At 54.8% G+C, this 14361-nt stretch overlaps 4 protein-coding genes across 4 annotated transcripts; 2 read left to right on the top strand and 2 right to left on the bottom strand.

Moving 5' to 3' along the window:
- The first annotated feature begins 31 nt into the window (after nt 1-31).
- On the top strand, nt 32-1188 carry BDY24DRAFT_10405 (uncharacterized protein). The gene is made up of 3 exons (XM_076635806.1): nt 32-113; nt 185-316; nt 480-1188. Exons 1-3 carry the CDS (start codon nt 65-67, stop codon nt 953-955), a joined length of 657 nt encoding a protein of 218 aa, XP_076501290.1. The 5' UTR covers nt 32-64; the 3' UTR covers nt 956-1188.
- A 1-nt stretch (nt 1189) lies between these two features.
- Nucleotides 1190-5584, bottom strand: BDY24DRAFT_10419 (uncharacterized protein). Its single transcript, XM_076635809.1, has 5 exons — nt 4941-5584; nt 4261-4828; nt 3826-4198; nt 1688-3733; nt 1190-1604 (listed from the first exon to the last, which is right to left on the bottom strand). The coding sequence occupies exons 1-5, from the start codon at nt 5353-5355 to the stop codon at nt 1341-1343; spliced, it is 3666 nt and encodes a 1221-aa protein (XP_076501289.1). The 5' UTR covers nt 5356-5584; the 3' UTR covers nt 1190-1340.
- Nucleotides 5585-5959: 375 nt separating this feature from the next.
- BDY24DRAFT_437601 (uncharacterized protein) lies at nt 5960-7730 on the top strand (the record flags this gene model as incomplete). Its single annotated transcript, XM_076644283.1, has 7 exons — nt 5960-6066; nt 6145-6329; nt 6420-6751; nt 7260-7312; nt 7405-7415; nt 7483-7596; nt 7680-7730. Coding segments are annotated over 7 exons (853 nt in total), but the record flags the coding sequence as incomplete, so codon positions are not given.
- Nucleotides 7731-8763: 1033 nt separating this feature from the next.
- Nucleotides 8764-10358, bottom strand: BDY24DRAFT_335268 (cyclin; the record flags this gene model as incomplete). Its single annotated transcript, XM_076637188.1, has 4 exons — nt 8764-9387; nt 9511-9825; nt 9960-10193; nt 10302-10358. The coding sequence occupies 4 exons, from the start codon at nt 10356-10358 to the stop codon at nt 8764-8766; spliced, it is 1230 nt and encodes a 409-aa protein (XP_076501287.1).
- Nucleotides 10359-14361: the final 4003 nt, after the last annotated feature.

Genomic DNA, 14361 nt, shown 5'->3' with positions numbered 1-14361 from the left:
GAAACGAAATGAAGTGAGCTCGAAAAACAAACTCCCTTCCTTCCCTCCCTCCTAACAACCAGCCATGACTACACCCACACCCTCAGCAACCATCTCGGAACTCTCTCCTCCTAGTACGTTCTATTTTCAGCCAGCGAACCAAAAAAATGTTACTAACCAAGCTCATCGTTTGTTGCGGAAGCAGCCCTGGACCTCTACTCGCTCCTCTCCCTCCCTCTGGACTCGGAGCTCATCCCTCGCTTCCTGAGTCAAGCGTGCGAGATGGAGCAAGGTTGGGAAGGAACTGCTGTGCCCGAGCCGGTGGTGGTTAAGTATTGTGAGTCGCGTGTCGTTGAAAAAAACAAAGGGCGGGAGGGAAGGGAAAGGAGAGAGGAAGTGTCGAGCTCAACCTCTTCTCCTCCTTCCCTCTCGCTCGTTCTCTTCCCTCCTTCAAACCTCCCACTAACCCCCTCCTTGTTGTTTGTTCGTACATCCCTCAGCCGACATCATCTTCCACTCCTACCACTCCCTCGGTCTCTCTCTGGGCTTCTCCCCAATCCTTCCCTCTTGCCCACTCATCCAGATCGACCTCTTCAACCCTCCCTCTTCTCCTGCACCTTCCACCACCAAAAAGCCCATCTTCCATCCAGCCCTCCGATCCCTCCTCCCCGCACCTTTACTCCGAACGTCCACAGCCCGGGAACTGCTGCTGAGCGAACTGGGCGAACCGAGCAGGAAGGGAGGAGGGGAGCCGAACTTGGGCAGGTTGGGCTTGGGCGTTTGGATGGAGTGGGAGAGGGAGAGGGAGGAAGGATCAACGAGCGGGGAGGCTCAGGAGGTTGGAAAGGAGGAGAAGGAGGATGGGGACAAGAAGCGAGGCCTGAAAGTCGAGTTTGACGAACGAGGAGCTGGATGCTGGGAGAGGGATCGGTTGGATAAAGCCGTTTGGAGGGAGTGCGGGTTGTTTTTGAGCTGATGCAGATCATGGATCTCGAGAGTACTTCGAGGAGGGAAGGGGAAAGGAAGAGAGAGGAGAGGGAGAGGGACGACACGCGTCGAGGACTTGCTTTCGTTTCGTTCGCCTCTTCCCAAATCAAACGCAGAGTCTGTTGCAGCAGCATGCGAGAGAGTGTATGTTGTTAAGATTCGATTGATGGTACTAGGAGTTGGAAGCACGTGACTCGAACGAGATCAGCGTCTGAGTAGAAACGAGGGAGGTTCGAGAAACGAGAGGAAGCGAGAAAGAGAGGGATGGTGGGTATTCTAGTAGGAGAGGAGAGAAGGTAATTTAGGTGGACTGGGAATGAAGAGAAAGGTATCTAATTAGGCTGGGATAAGAGGAGAACGAAAGAAACGGCAGACTAAGGAGCGTGGATCGTCGAAGGAGGCACGTCCTCTTCCTCCTCCTTCTTCGTGGCGACAACTCCAGGAAGGATCTCGTCCGAGTGTTCGGTGAAGAGAAAGGTAGGATTGGGGAGTGTAGGATCCGCTTCGAACTCCGGTTGGAGAGGTGAGGAGGGAGGGTGAAAAGCTGCTGGTTCGGAGGTGGGTTGGTCCAGCCCGACGACGGGAGCAGCTTCGAGGGATTCGTTCAGCTCGGGAGCGGTTGAGATGGGTAGAGAATCCTGGAGGACAGAAAAGTAAAGATTTAAGTTATAGATATCGTATCTCAGCACGAGAGAAGCACAAGAGAGAACGGGAAACGAACCTGAGCAACTTCCCGCTCCTCGACCACCTCCTTCCCGTCCTCTTCCTCCTTCTCCACGACCCCAACCTCCTGCAACAACCCCATCACTCCAGCAGCCACTCCAGATACAACCGCCTCGACCTTCTCAACCACCAAGTCTGCCACCTCATCCAACGTCCTGGGTTCCTCCCTGGCTTCGGGGTCGGAAGACACGTCCTCGACTTCCACCTCCTCTTCCTTGACGTGACTTGAAGCCGTCGGAGTCTCCGGATCTTCGAAATCGAAAACGGGAGTGATAGCTCGAGAGATGGTGAGATCGACGGACTCGTCGGCTGGGATCGTCGGAGGAGTCGAGGGAGGAGGAGGGGAGGGAGCGACGGGAGCGGTTTCGAAGGAGTTTCGGGAGGATGGGACGACCGATGGAGGGGAGATGACGGTTGAGGAGGGTTCGTTGGTGAAAGCAGCAGCGTCTGGAATGAATCCTTGGATGAGGGCTGCCTCGGAGATGGGTGGGATCTCCTCCTCGACGGGTCTTCCGGGAGGCAGGAGGGACAAAGAGGGTCCGACCAAAGGAAGAGCGGGAGACGACGGTGCGACGAAGGCGACTGGGGACGTTTCTTGGTCTTGAACCAATCCCTGGTTGTTGGAGGTGGATTCTAGAGGTGTTCGAGTCGAGAGCATGACATCTGGTTCTATCGAAGGGGCGACGGCGACCTCTGATTCGACCGGTGACGCTGCGAGCTCGACAGGATCCTCCGACGCGACGACTTCTGGGCGAGGGGTTGTCTCCTCCTTGACCTCCTCCTTGAGGGTATCCTCGAAGATAAGCGAGCTAGACGACGGCTTCGGTTCCGTACGACTGATTTCGACGACCTCCGATGAGGGGACGGGAGGAGGAGCGGCGATGACGGGTTTCTTGACCGTGACTGAAGGTGCTGAACTGACGAGGATCTCCCTCGACTTGGTCCTCAAGACCGACGCGGCGACGACTGGAACCAACGGCTTCTTGATCTTCAACTCGTTAGACGAGCTCTTCGTCGATAACGACAACGGTGAAGGCGAGACTGCTCCCGCTCTCCCTCCATCGAGCGTCGACCCTGCCGAGACGCTCTTCTTCCTTCCGAGCGATCCCACTCCGATCCCGAGGAAGCTCTTCCTCTTTGCCCTCTTGTTGATGGTTGAGTCGTCGGCGGACGAGGTAGGAGTGCTGGACGAGCGACGTTGAGACGCGGTGGGTTTGAGGAATGAGGAGGAGGAGGACGTCGTGGTTGGTGCTGAAGGAGGAGGGACGGGTTTGGGTTTGGGTGCGATAGAGATGAGGAGCCAGGTGGGTGAGGAGAGGGTGGATGTTGCTGGGGGGTTCGGGGTAGGCGAGCGAAGGTCGTACATGGCCCAAACGGGGAAGGAAGTCGAGACTTCTGGATCGAGGAGGACGTCCTGAGTGAACTCGAAGAAATACTCGTCTACCTGGATGATCTCGATGGACTCGATCTCTGCTGGATTCGAAGTAGCGACTGCTCGTCCTGCCGCCGACGTGGGAGTTGTAGGCGAAGGAGCTGAGTCCGAGAGAGTCGTCCTGCTCGAGTTTCCGAGGATCCTCTCCAACTCTGGCGATCGTCCCGTCAACCTCCTCGGAGGCATGGGAAGGTCGAATCCCTCTCCGATCTGAAGCGACGATTTGTCCGTAGGAGTAGACTCGCCGAAGCCTGAGCTCGAGAACTCTGCCCAGCTCGAGGACGGAGGAGCTCCGGTCGTTGACGCGCCGGGAGTCGATGGCTTTATGGACGACGACGAGGGTGAGAGGGTGAGGTGAGAAGCCGACTTCATTCCGAACTCGGAGAAGGGAGATGATGGGGAGGTTGGGTGAGTCCCGAATTCCTCGACGGAGGAGAGCACGTCGCCGTGGCTCATCGACCGTTTCCGAGTGTGGGAAGGTCGACCGCCGAGGGATCGCATCGAGGAGAGCTTATCGCTGGACGAGTTGGACTGGAAGGGTCGGTACATCGGCTCGGAGGGAGGAGGAGCGGGGGCCTTCGTAGGACGTGATGGGTACATTTCCTCGATGATCTGGGAAGGAGTCGAGAAAAGGAGGGAATCGTCAGATCTTGTTTTCCTTCCTCCTCTTGACGAAGAGAACGTAGGAGAGACAGAAGACTGACCGAGATCGTCCTGATCGTCTCTGAATCAAACACCTCGCCCAGGTTGAGTCTTCCATCTTCTTCGTCCTCGTTCGAGATCTGGACGCGTCCGCGGATCGACTCCCATCTTGAAGCCTCCTGCGAGTCCTTGGCTCCTCGACTGAGGGTGGATCGGAAAGCCTGCTCGGCGAGGAAGACTGGATCCGGTTTCCGTGAGGTTTTCGGGAACGTCGAAGCTCGAATCTTGACGTGGAGGACGGAGCGAGGACGGGTGGTTGACGGAAGAGGTCCGAGAAGAGGTGTCGACGAGGGATGCTGCTCGTTGGATCGGAAAGGGTAGCCTTCGATGAGTGGGAGGAGACGAGCAGGGATCTGACCGAGGTGTGCTTGGTACCTGAAGAGAAAGAGGAGGTCAGTCGAGTCGAACACAAAAAGGAACGGAGGAAGAAAACTCACCGAATGTACGCGAGCGTCAAGTGCTCCATCCTCCTTCCCAGCGTCTCAAACACCCTCAATACATCCAAAACTTCTCCATCATCTCCCCTAATCTCCGTGCCGTCCCTCAAGATCCAGAATCCCAGCAAACGAGTCAACTTCGCCGCTGAAACTCCTGTCCGATCGACCAACGCAGCGACGGTCATCAACAACTCCTCAACGACGACCATGAGCTTCCGCACCTCTTCGTTCATTCCACCAATCTGCACCCAAACGTTTGGTTCGAAGTTTCTCTCGACCTCCCAGGTCGCAAACGATTGATACCACTCTGTTCGTTCCTTCGAAGGGCAGAGATGTCGGATGGCGAAACGAATCGACGACGCCAGGTCTTGAACGGAGGAGCTGTATTTGAGCTCGGTTTCAAAGAGGTAAGCGGGAGTAGGTGGCGTAAGAGTGAGGGAGGAGGTAGGAGCGGCCGGAGGGAAGATGTTCGGTTGGTGAACTCGGAGGAAGAGGAGGACGAGGGTTTGTTGGTTCACGAGTGACGAGGGCAGGCGATGTGGGAGGAACAGGCCCGGAAGTGACATATCTGCAACGCGAAACGTACAAGGGAGGTGTCAGTGAACAAGAAAAAATAGCAGACTTATCAGTGAACAAAAGAGGAAGGCATCGCGGAAGGAGAGAGTGCGACGCGTACGAACCTCGTTCCTTCATTTTCTTCCCAGCGAGAACTACAAACTCAGCAACCTGCTCTGATGTCCACGAAGACCTTCCCAAGACATCTATCTCCTTTTCCCTCAGCGCCGATGGGGCGTCGTCCTCTCCCAACGTTCCTCCTTCCGGCAGGGATCCAAGTCCTCCTCCGCCTTCATCGTCGAGGTGAAGCTGAAGTTTAGGGGCAGGAGATCCGTTGAGTTTAGAGGAGGAAGTCGAGGAGGAGAGGGAAGGAGGTTTGCGAGATATTGTTCCTTGACGAGTAAAGGTGAACGAGGGCGATGCTTTGATGGTTGAGGTTGAAGAAGGAGGAGGAGGAGTAAAAGAGGAGGAGGAGGGTTTCTTGGTCGACGAAGAGGAAGACGAGAATTGAGATTTGACCCTAGCGAGGAATGAAGACATCTGAAAAGAATAAGATACGACGCGTGGTCAGATCAAGGACCTTCTGGCAGTTCGAGAGAAGACAGAAGTAGAGAGAAACAGGGAAGGAGATGGACGACGGATGAGCTCTCTCCTACTCAACAGCTCTCCTTTCCGCTGAGCACAGAACGAGCAGGCAAAGCCTTCTCAGCCTCACGTCCCACTGATACATCTCCATCTCCTCCGTAGAAGCAGCAGACACGGACGAATAATCTCGTTTGCTCACTTTTCTTCGAAGGAGCGTCCGAGCTCAGAATCCCTCCCAAAGTGCTGCTCTTCCTGCTGGATTCCAAGCTCGAGCGATGTGCGTTTGATCGAGCTCTACGACGACCCTGTGCGCTGTCCTACGCTGAGAAGGAGTTCTTGAGCCGAAGAGAAGAAGGGAAGGAGAGAAAAGGGAGTGGAAAGTTGAAGGCAGAAGAACGTCGAGCTCGCTCCTCCTCCCTCCTCCCTCCTCCCTTTTGCTGTCCGCAGGCGTCGGACTTCCCCTGTTCGATATATTTTCCATGTTTCTGGATGCCGCATCTCTAGTGACCATGCTCTGAGTTCTTGAAGTGTCTGGGAACCGAGGTGACTGACCGGAAAAACATGACTTCTTCGAGTTTGGTTCGAATGAGCTCGCTCGCTTCATCTTCCTCCCACCCTCCATCGGGCTCCTTCTTTCTCTCTTCTCGACTCCTTGCCATGTCTTCTGTGAGTCATTAATCTACGTCCTTCTCCCTTCGCGATGCTAGGGAACTGATAATCGAGGCACTCCTCCGGTATTGGCAGCTCCAGCGACCTCCTCGCCGTCGGGTCCCCTGGGAGATTTCCCTTCTCGTCTTCGAGGCATCCGACGCTGCTACGCTGGCAATTTTGGGACAAGTTTCGATGGATGTTCTTGCAGCTACTGTGCCGCTGCTATATCGGAAGCGAGTGGTGAATATCAACTCAGTTCGAGCTCTGGAAGACTCGAGGTCAGCGCTTCCTTCCTCCTTTGGCTTTCCTCTCTCTCTCCCCTTGCTCACTCACATATCCTTCTCCCCGCCATCCTACGAGCACTCCAGACTGCCAACATCTCCCGAATCAACCATTACCTCTCCCTCTCCCAACTCAAGCATCTCCACGTTGACTTCCCCTCCCTCCACCGCGACTTCGTCCCCTCCTCTCTCATCCTCTCCTCCTCAAGGATCGTCGGCTCGGACCTTATCCCTCTCGAAACCGTCAAGTTTTCTTGCAAAGTCGATCCCAAAACCATCCTCACCCTCCTACACTCAGCCCTCCTTCCTCGACTCAATCCCGCTCGGCTCAGCTACGAGGACGTCACGTCTTCATCGCCCTTCTACGTCCTCAACGGACCTCCCCTTCTATCCCAATGGACCGGAATCGAGACGATTGAGTGCAGGGAATTTCTCCTTTTCTCGTCTTCGAGAGAGAATCCTACTCTATCTCTCGCCTCTCTTCCTCCACCCGCCATCTCCCGTCGTCGCGTCCTTCGGATCCACGTCTCGACTTTCTCGACGGGTGCACGCATAGGTTCTCTGTTCCTCAACATGGAAAGATTCTCAAGAGGTCTGAACTTCGACGCCATGCAGGAGGGATCCCTCGTTCTGGTGGTGGACTCCGAGGAAGTGAAGTTGCAGGCGGAAAGAGAAGTGCGGGCTTTCGAGCAAAGAAGGAGGTCGCTCTTCGTCGTTGAGCTGGCAGCTTGAGGTAAGCATCGAACGTACTGTTTTTTTGGAGAATGTCATCGTCGATATCTGAGTCAGATACTCATCCTCTCCTCCTTGCTTTTTGATCCTTTCCTTCGTTCACCAGCCGAGAGACACTCGACGTCGAGATGGACATGACTCTTTTGTTGACGCCACGCTCGCGCTCTCTCACGTTTCCGCTCTCGATTGCAGCAGTCGCTGTCATATTTCTTTCACCGCGTTGACGAGTATTGTTCAAGGGGGCCCAGGTCCGTCCCCTTGCTTTGCTTCGTTCTTCGACGCGTCGGACGTGGAGATCAAGTTTCTTCGGTTTAACCTTCGACCGCTACGTCTCCCTCAGACTGGAATGCTGTACGAACGACTGAAGCCCCCTCCAGATCTCAACTCTCAGAGCCTCTGTTCATCTCCAACTCAACAGGCCCTCTCGCTCTTCGCCATCTCTCGATGCGAACTCCTCGACGACGACGCATCGGCTCTCCCTTTCGCTCTGAATGGCCACCAGGACCAGTCTTCAATCTACTCAGACAAACTCGTCTCTCGACGTTCCTCTTCCCCCACCCCTGCATCCCACACCCTAACCTTTTCCTCCTCCGGCCGTTTGGCGCGCAACTTCAGCGAACCTTCACCGTTTTTGACTTCGACGCTTCGGAAACTCTCGAGGACTAGCGCGACGGAGGATCATCTGCAACTCTGAGTTCGTGGCTTGCACTGGGATGACTAGTCTAGAAGTCTAGTAGACTTGAGGATACGGTTGTGCAGAGGAATGTGAGAGGGTTGAGTTCGATTCAGCGTTTGCTTGGTTGTCGTCCTCTCTCTTCTTTTTCGATTAAGTTATCCCTTTCATGCTCGGAAAATCTCTCTGTATATCAACTTGTGCGTCTGATTGCTCGCCCCTTGTTCGGATGGCTTGCAAAGTTCTGTCTCCTCCTGTTCAGAAGGACGGAGAACTTTTCTCGGTACAACTCGTTCGACGCGTCCTCCTTTCCTCTCTTCGTTCTTTCCCCTCCTCTTTCATGATTTTGTCTTTTTCTTTCAGTCTCGCGCAGAAGGAGATGAGAAAACAGATCAATCGAATCCAAACCAGGCGAGCCTGAGGAAGCAAGAGTACGTAAACCGAGAACGAAAGAAGTCGTCACACAAACCGAGGAAGCGGGTAGGGAAGAACGAAAAGCGCTAGGCAAAGGTATGAAGGGAGAACAGGAAAAGCGAAGCCTGGACAGGGAAAAGGCTAAGCAAGTGTTTGGTCGTTGAAAGTGAATGAAGCGGGGGATATGTCGAGAAGGACAGAGAAGAAGCGGGAAGTGGGCGAGTCGAGCGTGAAGAGGCGTGAAAAAAGGAGGAAAAGTGAAGGGAGAGAAGAAGGAGAAAGTAATGCTAGGAATCGAAGGGTACAGAGACTGTGTAGAGGTATGTATGATAAGAAGAGAGACTGTGATGTGTGTGCGTGAGGAGGAAAATGAAAGGAAAGACGAGAAAGAGAACGAGACGGTCCGCCGAGTTTGAAGACTTGATGAGATTGGGATCCGCCGATGATGCAAGGTTTGAGAAATGGTGAAGAGATGCGAGAGATTCCGAATCCGAGATGCAGTGATGTTTGGAGAGGAGGAGGAGGTCGAGATGCGATCGAGATGCGAAACCAGGAGATGCGATGCGACGACGACGACGAGGACGAGCTTGAGCTTGAGGGACGACGACGGGTTTACTGGCTGAACCTCCTGTTCATGGCAGAGGAGACGGGGAGGGACGAGTGGACGAGGGCTGGTCGAGGAACGTTGGCCTTAGCGTTAAGGGACGAGAAGACGGTCCTTGGCTCCTGAACGACGTATCCGTTGTCGGGTGCGACGATCTTGACGTTGCCGACGAAGGAGGACTGCTTGACGGGCTCGGCGATGGTAGGAAGACGAGCGACGACCGAGGAGAGGGAGGAGGAGGAGCCTGACGAGACGAGGAGGAAGGGATCCGACGACGTCGACGAGGTGGGCGTCTCTGGCATGTCCGAGTCCGACGAGTAGGCTGATCCTGAACGACGAGGGGAGGAGAAGTCTGAAGAGACTGAACTCGAGGAGTTGGATCGGGACCAGGTGAGGGAGGGGACGGAGGGAAGTCGAGACGATCGCTTGGGGATGTTGACCGTGAGAGCGGGAACTCTGATCTCGAATCGTCGACCTTTGAGGTATTCCTCCCGAACGAAGTGCGAGGCTCGGTTGTAGTATCCATGGGAGTACTTGGCGACGACGATTTCCGAGACCATCTCGAGCTGCTCTCCGAGGTGACGGTCGAGAGCGAAGGCGACGTCGACGGCGGTGTCGTACTCGTCGAGGGACTGTAGAGAGATGAGAAGAACCAAGTCAGTCATTCCGAGATCGAGAAAGGGGAGGCTGGAAGGTAGGGAAGAGATAGGAAAGGAGAAGACGCGAGAAGAACGAAGGAAGGAAGAAAAACTCACGCGACGAGGCTTGTCGAGAAGATGCCTGGCGAGAAGCAACGCGCCTCCGGCGATGGCTGAAGGGAGGTAGGCGACGAACTCCTTGTGAAAGAGAGTCAACTCCATGACGAACCGAGCGACGTGTTGGGTCTCGGCGTCCTCCTTCGAGGTTCCCATGCACGAAAGTCGAAGCCAGGACTCGGCGGTTGGGTGGGAGAGGTTCCATCCGATCGTCGAGAGGACATGTCCCTCCATCTGAAGGAACGCCGACTCGTCGTAGGCAGCACAGCACATGTCCCGAAGCATCTCGACGGTAGGGACCTTGTCCTTCGAGTCCTGAGAGTGGAAGAAGAAGAAAGGAAAAAAGAGGAGTCAGAAAGGTTGAAATCGGAGGAGAGGAATTGGCGACGACGGCGTCGGGGTCCAGCGGTCAAAGGGAAGCGCAGACTCGAAGGAAAAACTGAACGAACCTCGTACTTGGCAGCGATCCATAGAGCAGCACATCCGACGAGCTGGTAGTGCTTCTTGAAGACGACTCGTTTCGATACGTAGCGGTCGACGATGTTGAGAGAGAGGTAGAGGACCTCCGGACGAAGGCGAAACTGCTGGTGGATCTCGACGAGGAATTCGACGAGGTAGGGTCGCATGTACCACTGGAGCTCGGGTTGCATGTCCATGAGGTCGACTTGAGAACGAGTCGAAGTCTAAAGAAGTTGCGAAACGGAAAGGAAGAAAAGTTGAGGCGTCAGGGACGAGCGAAGGAGGGCGAAGAAGGAAACAAAAAGCGGCGTCGACGAGAAGGAGAAGCTCACCTCCTGTTCACGCATATAGCAGATCACATCCTCCCTGTATTCATCCTCGAACAACATCCTGCACTCTGCCGGTCCTGCTGACCCAATCGACCCAACAGCGAGCTTCAACTTCGCCTTCTCCTCCCGACGACGCTTCACCTCCGCAACGAACGACGGCGTGCAACGAGTTGCTGAGCTCTTTGCTGGCGAAGAGCGTTTGCTGACTCCTCCACCGACGACTGCTGGTTGTATCGAGGGACCTGCTTGTGACGAGGGACCGGAGATGGAGGAGAGGGAGGTGGTTAAAGAGGAGGCGGAGGAGGAGGAGGAAGAGCTGATGTCCGTGGAGGAGGTCGAGGTCGAAGTTGGGGAAACGGTGACCGAAGCGCGTTTTTTCGACGGGTTGGCGTAGACCTGGTGACGGAGGTTTCGAAGGGGAGCGAGGGCGTCCGAGGAGAGGAAGGAAGGCATGTCGAGAGGAGGGGAAGGCGGTCTGGAAGGGGTAGGAAAGGCTGGAGGAGGGCGGTCGGAGGAGAAGGGTTTTGGCGAAGGGTGACCGAGAGGACGAGCTATCAAAGCGTTGCGAGGAGGAGGAGGGGAGGATACAAAGAAGAAAGAGAAAAAAGGAAGGAAAGAAGTTAGGACAAGGAGGTGGGGGTTTGAGGGAGAGGAAGGGAAGGGAGGAGGGACGGGAGGGATGGAGGGAAGGGAAAAGCGTGCCTGCTCACCTTGAAGACTAGTGCCGACGTTGGGATCGATCGAAAGATTCAAAATTTGACCGTGCTGAGGAAGGGAAGGAACTGAGGTGATTCTTGAGGAGCTGATGAGGTTGGGACTTGAAAAAGACGAAGGCGAGAAAAGCGATGGGAGGGAGGGAAGAGGGCGGCCGTTTCGTGAAGGAAGAGATGGGAAGGATGCGACGTGAAAAAGAGGAACCGACGAGATGGGATGTCCGAGCGAGCCGTGAGGTTGTCGGAGGGGAGGAGAGGAGAAGACGGGATAGGAGAAAGGAAGAAAGGAAAGGGAGATGGAGTCAGGACGAAGGAAAGAGGTTTGCACGAAAAGCGTGACGGGCTGAACGATAGCGAAAGGTGCTGCGAACGGTAACTCGAGGGTTCCGACCTGGAGGAGGAAAGTCAATCACCCTCGCGCAGGGTTGGCTGGGAGCTTTCACTCCGGGGAAGGGAGAAACAGCACGCCCGCTCCAGGATCCCAAAGGCTGATCCTCCCACTTTCCCCCGCCTTTTCTCTTCTCGATCGAAGAGAACAATGGGGAGGACGCGACTGCTCGTGTTCTTCTCGCCAGCGGAAGAAATGAAAGGGCGAAACTGTAACTCACAGACGCGTCTGAACGTTGAGATCTCCTCGTCTGTTGATGGCACTGCTGCTCGTCGCAGAGCTTCGAGTTTGAGTTTGATGATAAGTCTGTAGAGGATAGATCATTCTTAGCGTTAGCGATGTGAACGAGGTAGGAAAGAACGAGGGTGGTGCTCGGAACAGTCGGAGGGAGCGACCGCCGTCGGAAGTGAAAAAAGATCGCAGGGAGTCGAACTCACCAAAGGAACCATCGTTGAAGAAGACGGTAGCGAAACCTGTTGAACCCAGCACGAATAAGTAGTTGTGATCAGCTAAGCTCGTTTCTATAGATCTCTGGAGAACCCTCGGATTCACTGTAAGACGAAGCTTTCCTCGAGGCGGAGGCAGAAAAGCTCCACCGTCTCGATCTTCCGTCGTTTTCGTCCCTCGACCAGGGAATCAGGCTTCGGCTCAACAGGCTCTAACAAAGAGCGAACAGGCTCAAGGGGAAAGGAAGCTTCGACGCGATCGCCATCAAAGGACGCGTCACTTCGAACTCTCCCTCCTCCCCGCGTCCCTCCCTCCCTTCCCCATTCCCTTTCACTTTTCCCCCACATCGCTGAACGGACAAAGTCCAGCCGCCTCGCCTCGCCATCTCGGTGGTCAAACCGCCCAAACACGGTCTCACCCCGACCTCAGTTGAGGAAGAACAACGGAGACGAGGGAGCAGAAAAAGACGCGCCCAAACTGACCTCTGTCGAACAAAGGGACCCTGCCTCGTCCTCGGAAGCTAGTCGAGGGAGCAGATCGGTTCTTCTTTGGCGCTTGGATGTTTGTTCAGCAGGTCTTTGCACGATTGGACCATCGGAAGAAGAGGGAGGGAGGGAAAAGAAAGGTCAGCTCAAGTGCTTCGTTCCGAGTTTTTTCTTCGTCTCGACTCCCGAAGAGGAAGACGAGCTAGATAGCGGTTCTACATGGTTCGGATGCAGCGACTAATCGCTCTCTTTTCCCCTTAATTCCAGACGTTCCTTTCCACGTCAAGACGGAGGGTCTCGCCCAGAAGGAAAGGACGGTCGATCTTGTAACGCGTCGGAGACTCGTTTCGCCTTCTCTCTCAACGTCGATGAACCCTGGGTCGAAGAGGTTTCTCCCCAATCAACAGGCTCCCTCCCCTCCCGTCCTTACACACGCTCACCCCTTCGACTAGCCTCGTTCTCCTTCCGGTCGTCGCGAACAGAAAAGGAAGGGAGGGACACGCCCAACTCACCTCTTGGAAGCCGACGGAGAAGAAGCCATGATCGATAGGTCTGCCTTTCCTTCGTTGGGCGAAGTCGACGAGGTGGATAGGGACTCAAAGAGCTGGATGGAGGTCTCGGATCTAGAATAGGGGGAGGAAAGGGTGGAAAGGAAGGAAAGAAGGAAACGAAGTGTGAGCTCGGTCGTTTCTTTCCCTTCTTGTTCGTGTCTTGGCTTGAGAGTTGGAGGGCAAAGAAGAGAGAGAGAACTCACCGAAGATGGATAGGAGAAGGTGAAGGCGTGGCTTGATGAAGCTTTGTAGGGGTAAAAGGAAGGATAGAAGGCAAGGAGAGAGAGGAGTCAGTGACGGCATGGAACCAAAAGGAAGGGAAGGTTGAGGTGAGCTCGAGTGTCTTCTTCTTCCTCCCTTCTTCGTTGACTCTCCTCTCCTTCCCTCTCTTCTCCACATATGAGAAGAGAGAGAGAACATCCTTAAGCTGACATCTCTACTCGAGAGCACCTTGAAACTTCTATCTTCTCTCGAAGCGAGCCCCTTCAGGAGGAAGAGGGAGGTTTGAACAGGTTTCGTCGGAGTGGAGGAAAAGGAAGAAGGTTTTCGAACGCTCACCTTTTTTTTGCTGAAGATGGTGATTGGGATGGACTGAGATCCAAGCTTGATACGAGCGAGCGAGAGAGCTAACTGGAGAGGAGGAGGAAGAGGAACGAGAGAAGAAGGGGAGGAGGAGAAGAAGATCGTCAGCTCTTGAAACGTCGTCGTTCGTCGTCCCTCTTTTCTCCCTATACTCGCTCTTTCGAGCTCTCTCCCCTTCGAGGACCGATGGAAAGAAGTTCAACTCACGTTCTTGTCTGTCTTGGGGGAGGAAGGGGAGGAGTTGAAAGGGTGGGAAGGTGGAGATGCGAGATTTGGGAGGAAGAAGAGCGACGAGCGACGAGAGGATTCCTAAGTTGTACGACGACGAGATCCACGAGAGCGAGATGAGCGAAACCGAGATGGAAGGAAGAAGAGGAAGGAGTAGAGAGGGGAGGTTGGTGAAGCGATCCGAGAGAGATGGTGGACGTTGGAGGAGAAGAGAGACGAGGAGAAGGGAGGAGGAGGAGGTCGAGGCAAGCTCAACGAGGAGACAGCGTTGTAGGGAGGAAGAGCGACTACAAAAAATCCTCTCCTGCTTGAGGAAAGGGTTGGTTGGAAAGAAAAAGTAGAGCGAAGGAGAGAAGTCTATGTGAAAGCTTTCGAAACTCGAAAGGGGAGGTGCGATGAGCGAACCTCGAAGGGCGGGATGGGGAAAGAGAGGAGCTCAACCCCTCGTATGAAAGCAGAAGTTCCGAGATTGGGGGGTTCTCCGCTATCTGTACTTTTTAGGCGGATCCTTAGTTCACGTGCTCGTCTCTTTGCTCACTGAAGAATTGAGTAGAGAGAAAGAGGAGGACAGAGGAGGTGGAGACGCGACTGACTTCCGACGCGTCTTCCCTGTTTCTCCTTCTTTCCCCTCGTTGATCCCTTCCCGCCTCTCGCTCCCCTCGGACTGTT

The sequence above is a fragment of the Mrakia frigida genome, assembly GCF_051309035.1.
Source record: "Mrakia frigida strain ATCC 22029 unplaced genomic scaffold BDY24scaffold_1, whole genome shotgun sequence".
Classification (NCBI taxonomy): domain Eukaryota; kingdom Fungi; phylum Basidiomycota; class Tremellomycetes; order Cystofilobasidiales; family Mrakiaceae; genus Mrakia; species Mrakia frigida.
The sequence above is the reverse complement of the archived record's forward strand: the minus strand, read 5'-3'. Positions and strand labels throughout refer to the sequence as shown.

What these genes read in the sequence shown, in the direction of transcription:
- BDY24DRAFT_10405 (XM_076635806.1), top strand. Translation starts at nt 65, where the DNA reads ATGACTACACCCACACCCTCAGCAACCATCTCGGAACTCTCTCCTCCT. An exon ending in CTCGGAACTCTCTCCTCCTA is followed by an intron (nt 114 to 184) that starts GTACGTTCTATT and finishes TTGCGGAAGCAG; the next exon opens with CCCTGGACCTCTACTCGCTC. An exon ending in GCCGGTGGTGGTTAAGTATT is followed by an intron (nt 317 to 479) that starts GTGAGTCGCGTG and finishes TACATCCCTCAG; the next exon opens with CCGACATCATCTTCCACTCC.
- BDY24DRAFT_10419 (XM_076635809.1), bottom strand. Translation starts at nt 5,355, where the DNA reads ATGTCTTCATTCCTCGCTAGGGTCAAATCTCAATTCTCGTCTTCCTCT. An exon ending in GAAGAAAATGAAGGAACGAG is followed by an intron (nt 4,829 to 4,940) that starts GTTCGTACGCGT and finishes TTCGCGTTGCAG; the next exon opens with ATATGTCACTTCCGGGCCTG. An exon ending in TTGACGCTCGCGTACATTCG is followed by an intron (nt 4,199 to 4,260) that starts GTGAGTTTTCTT and finishes CTTTCTCTTCAG; the next exon opens with GTACCAAGCACACCTCGGTC.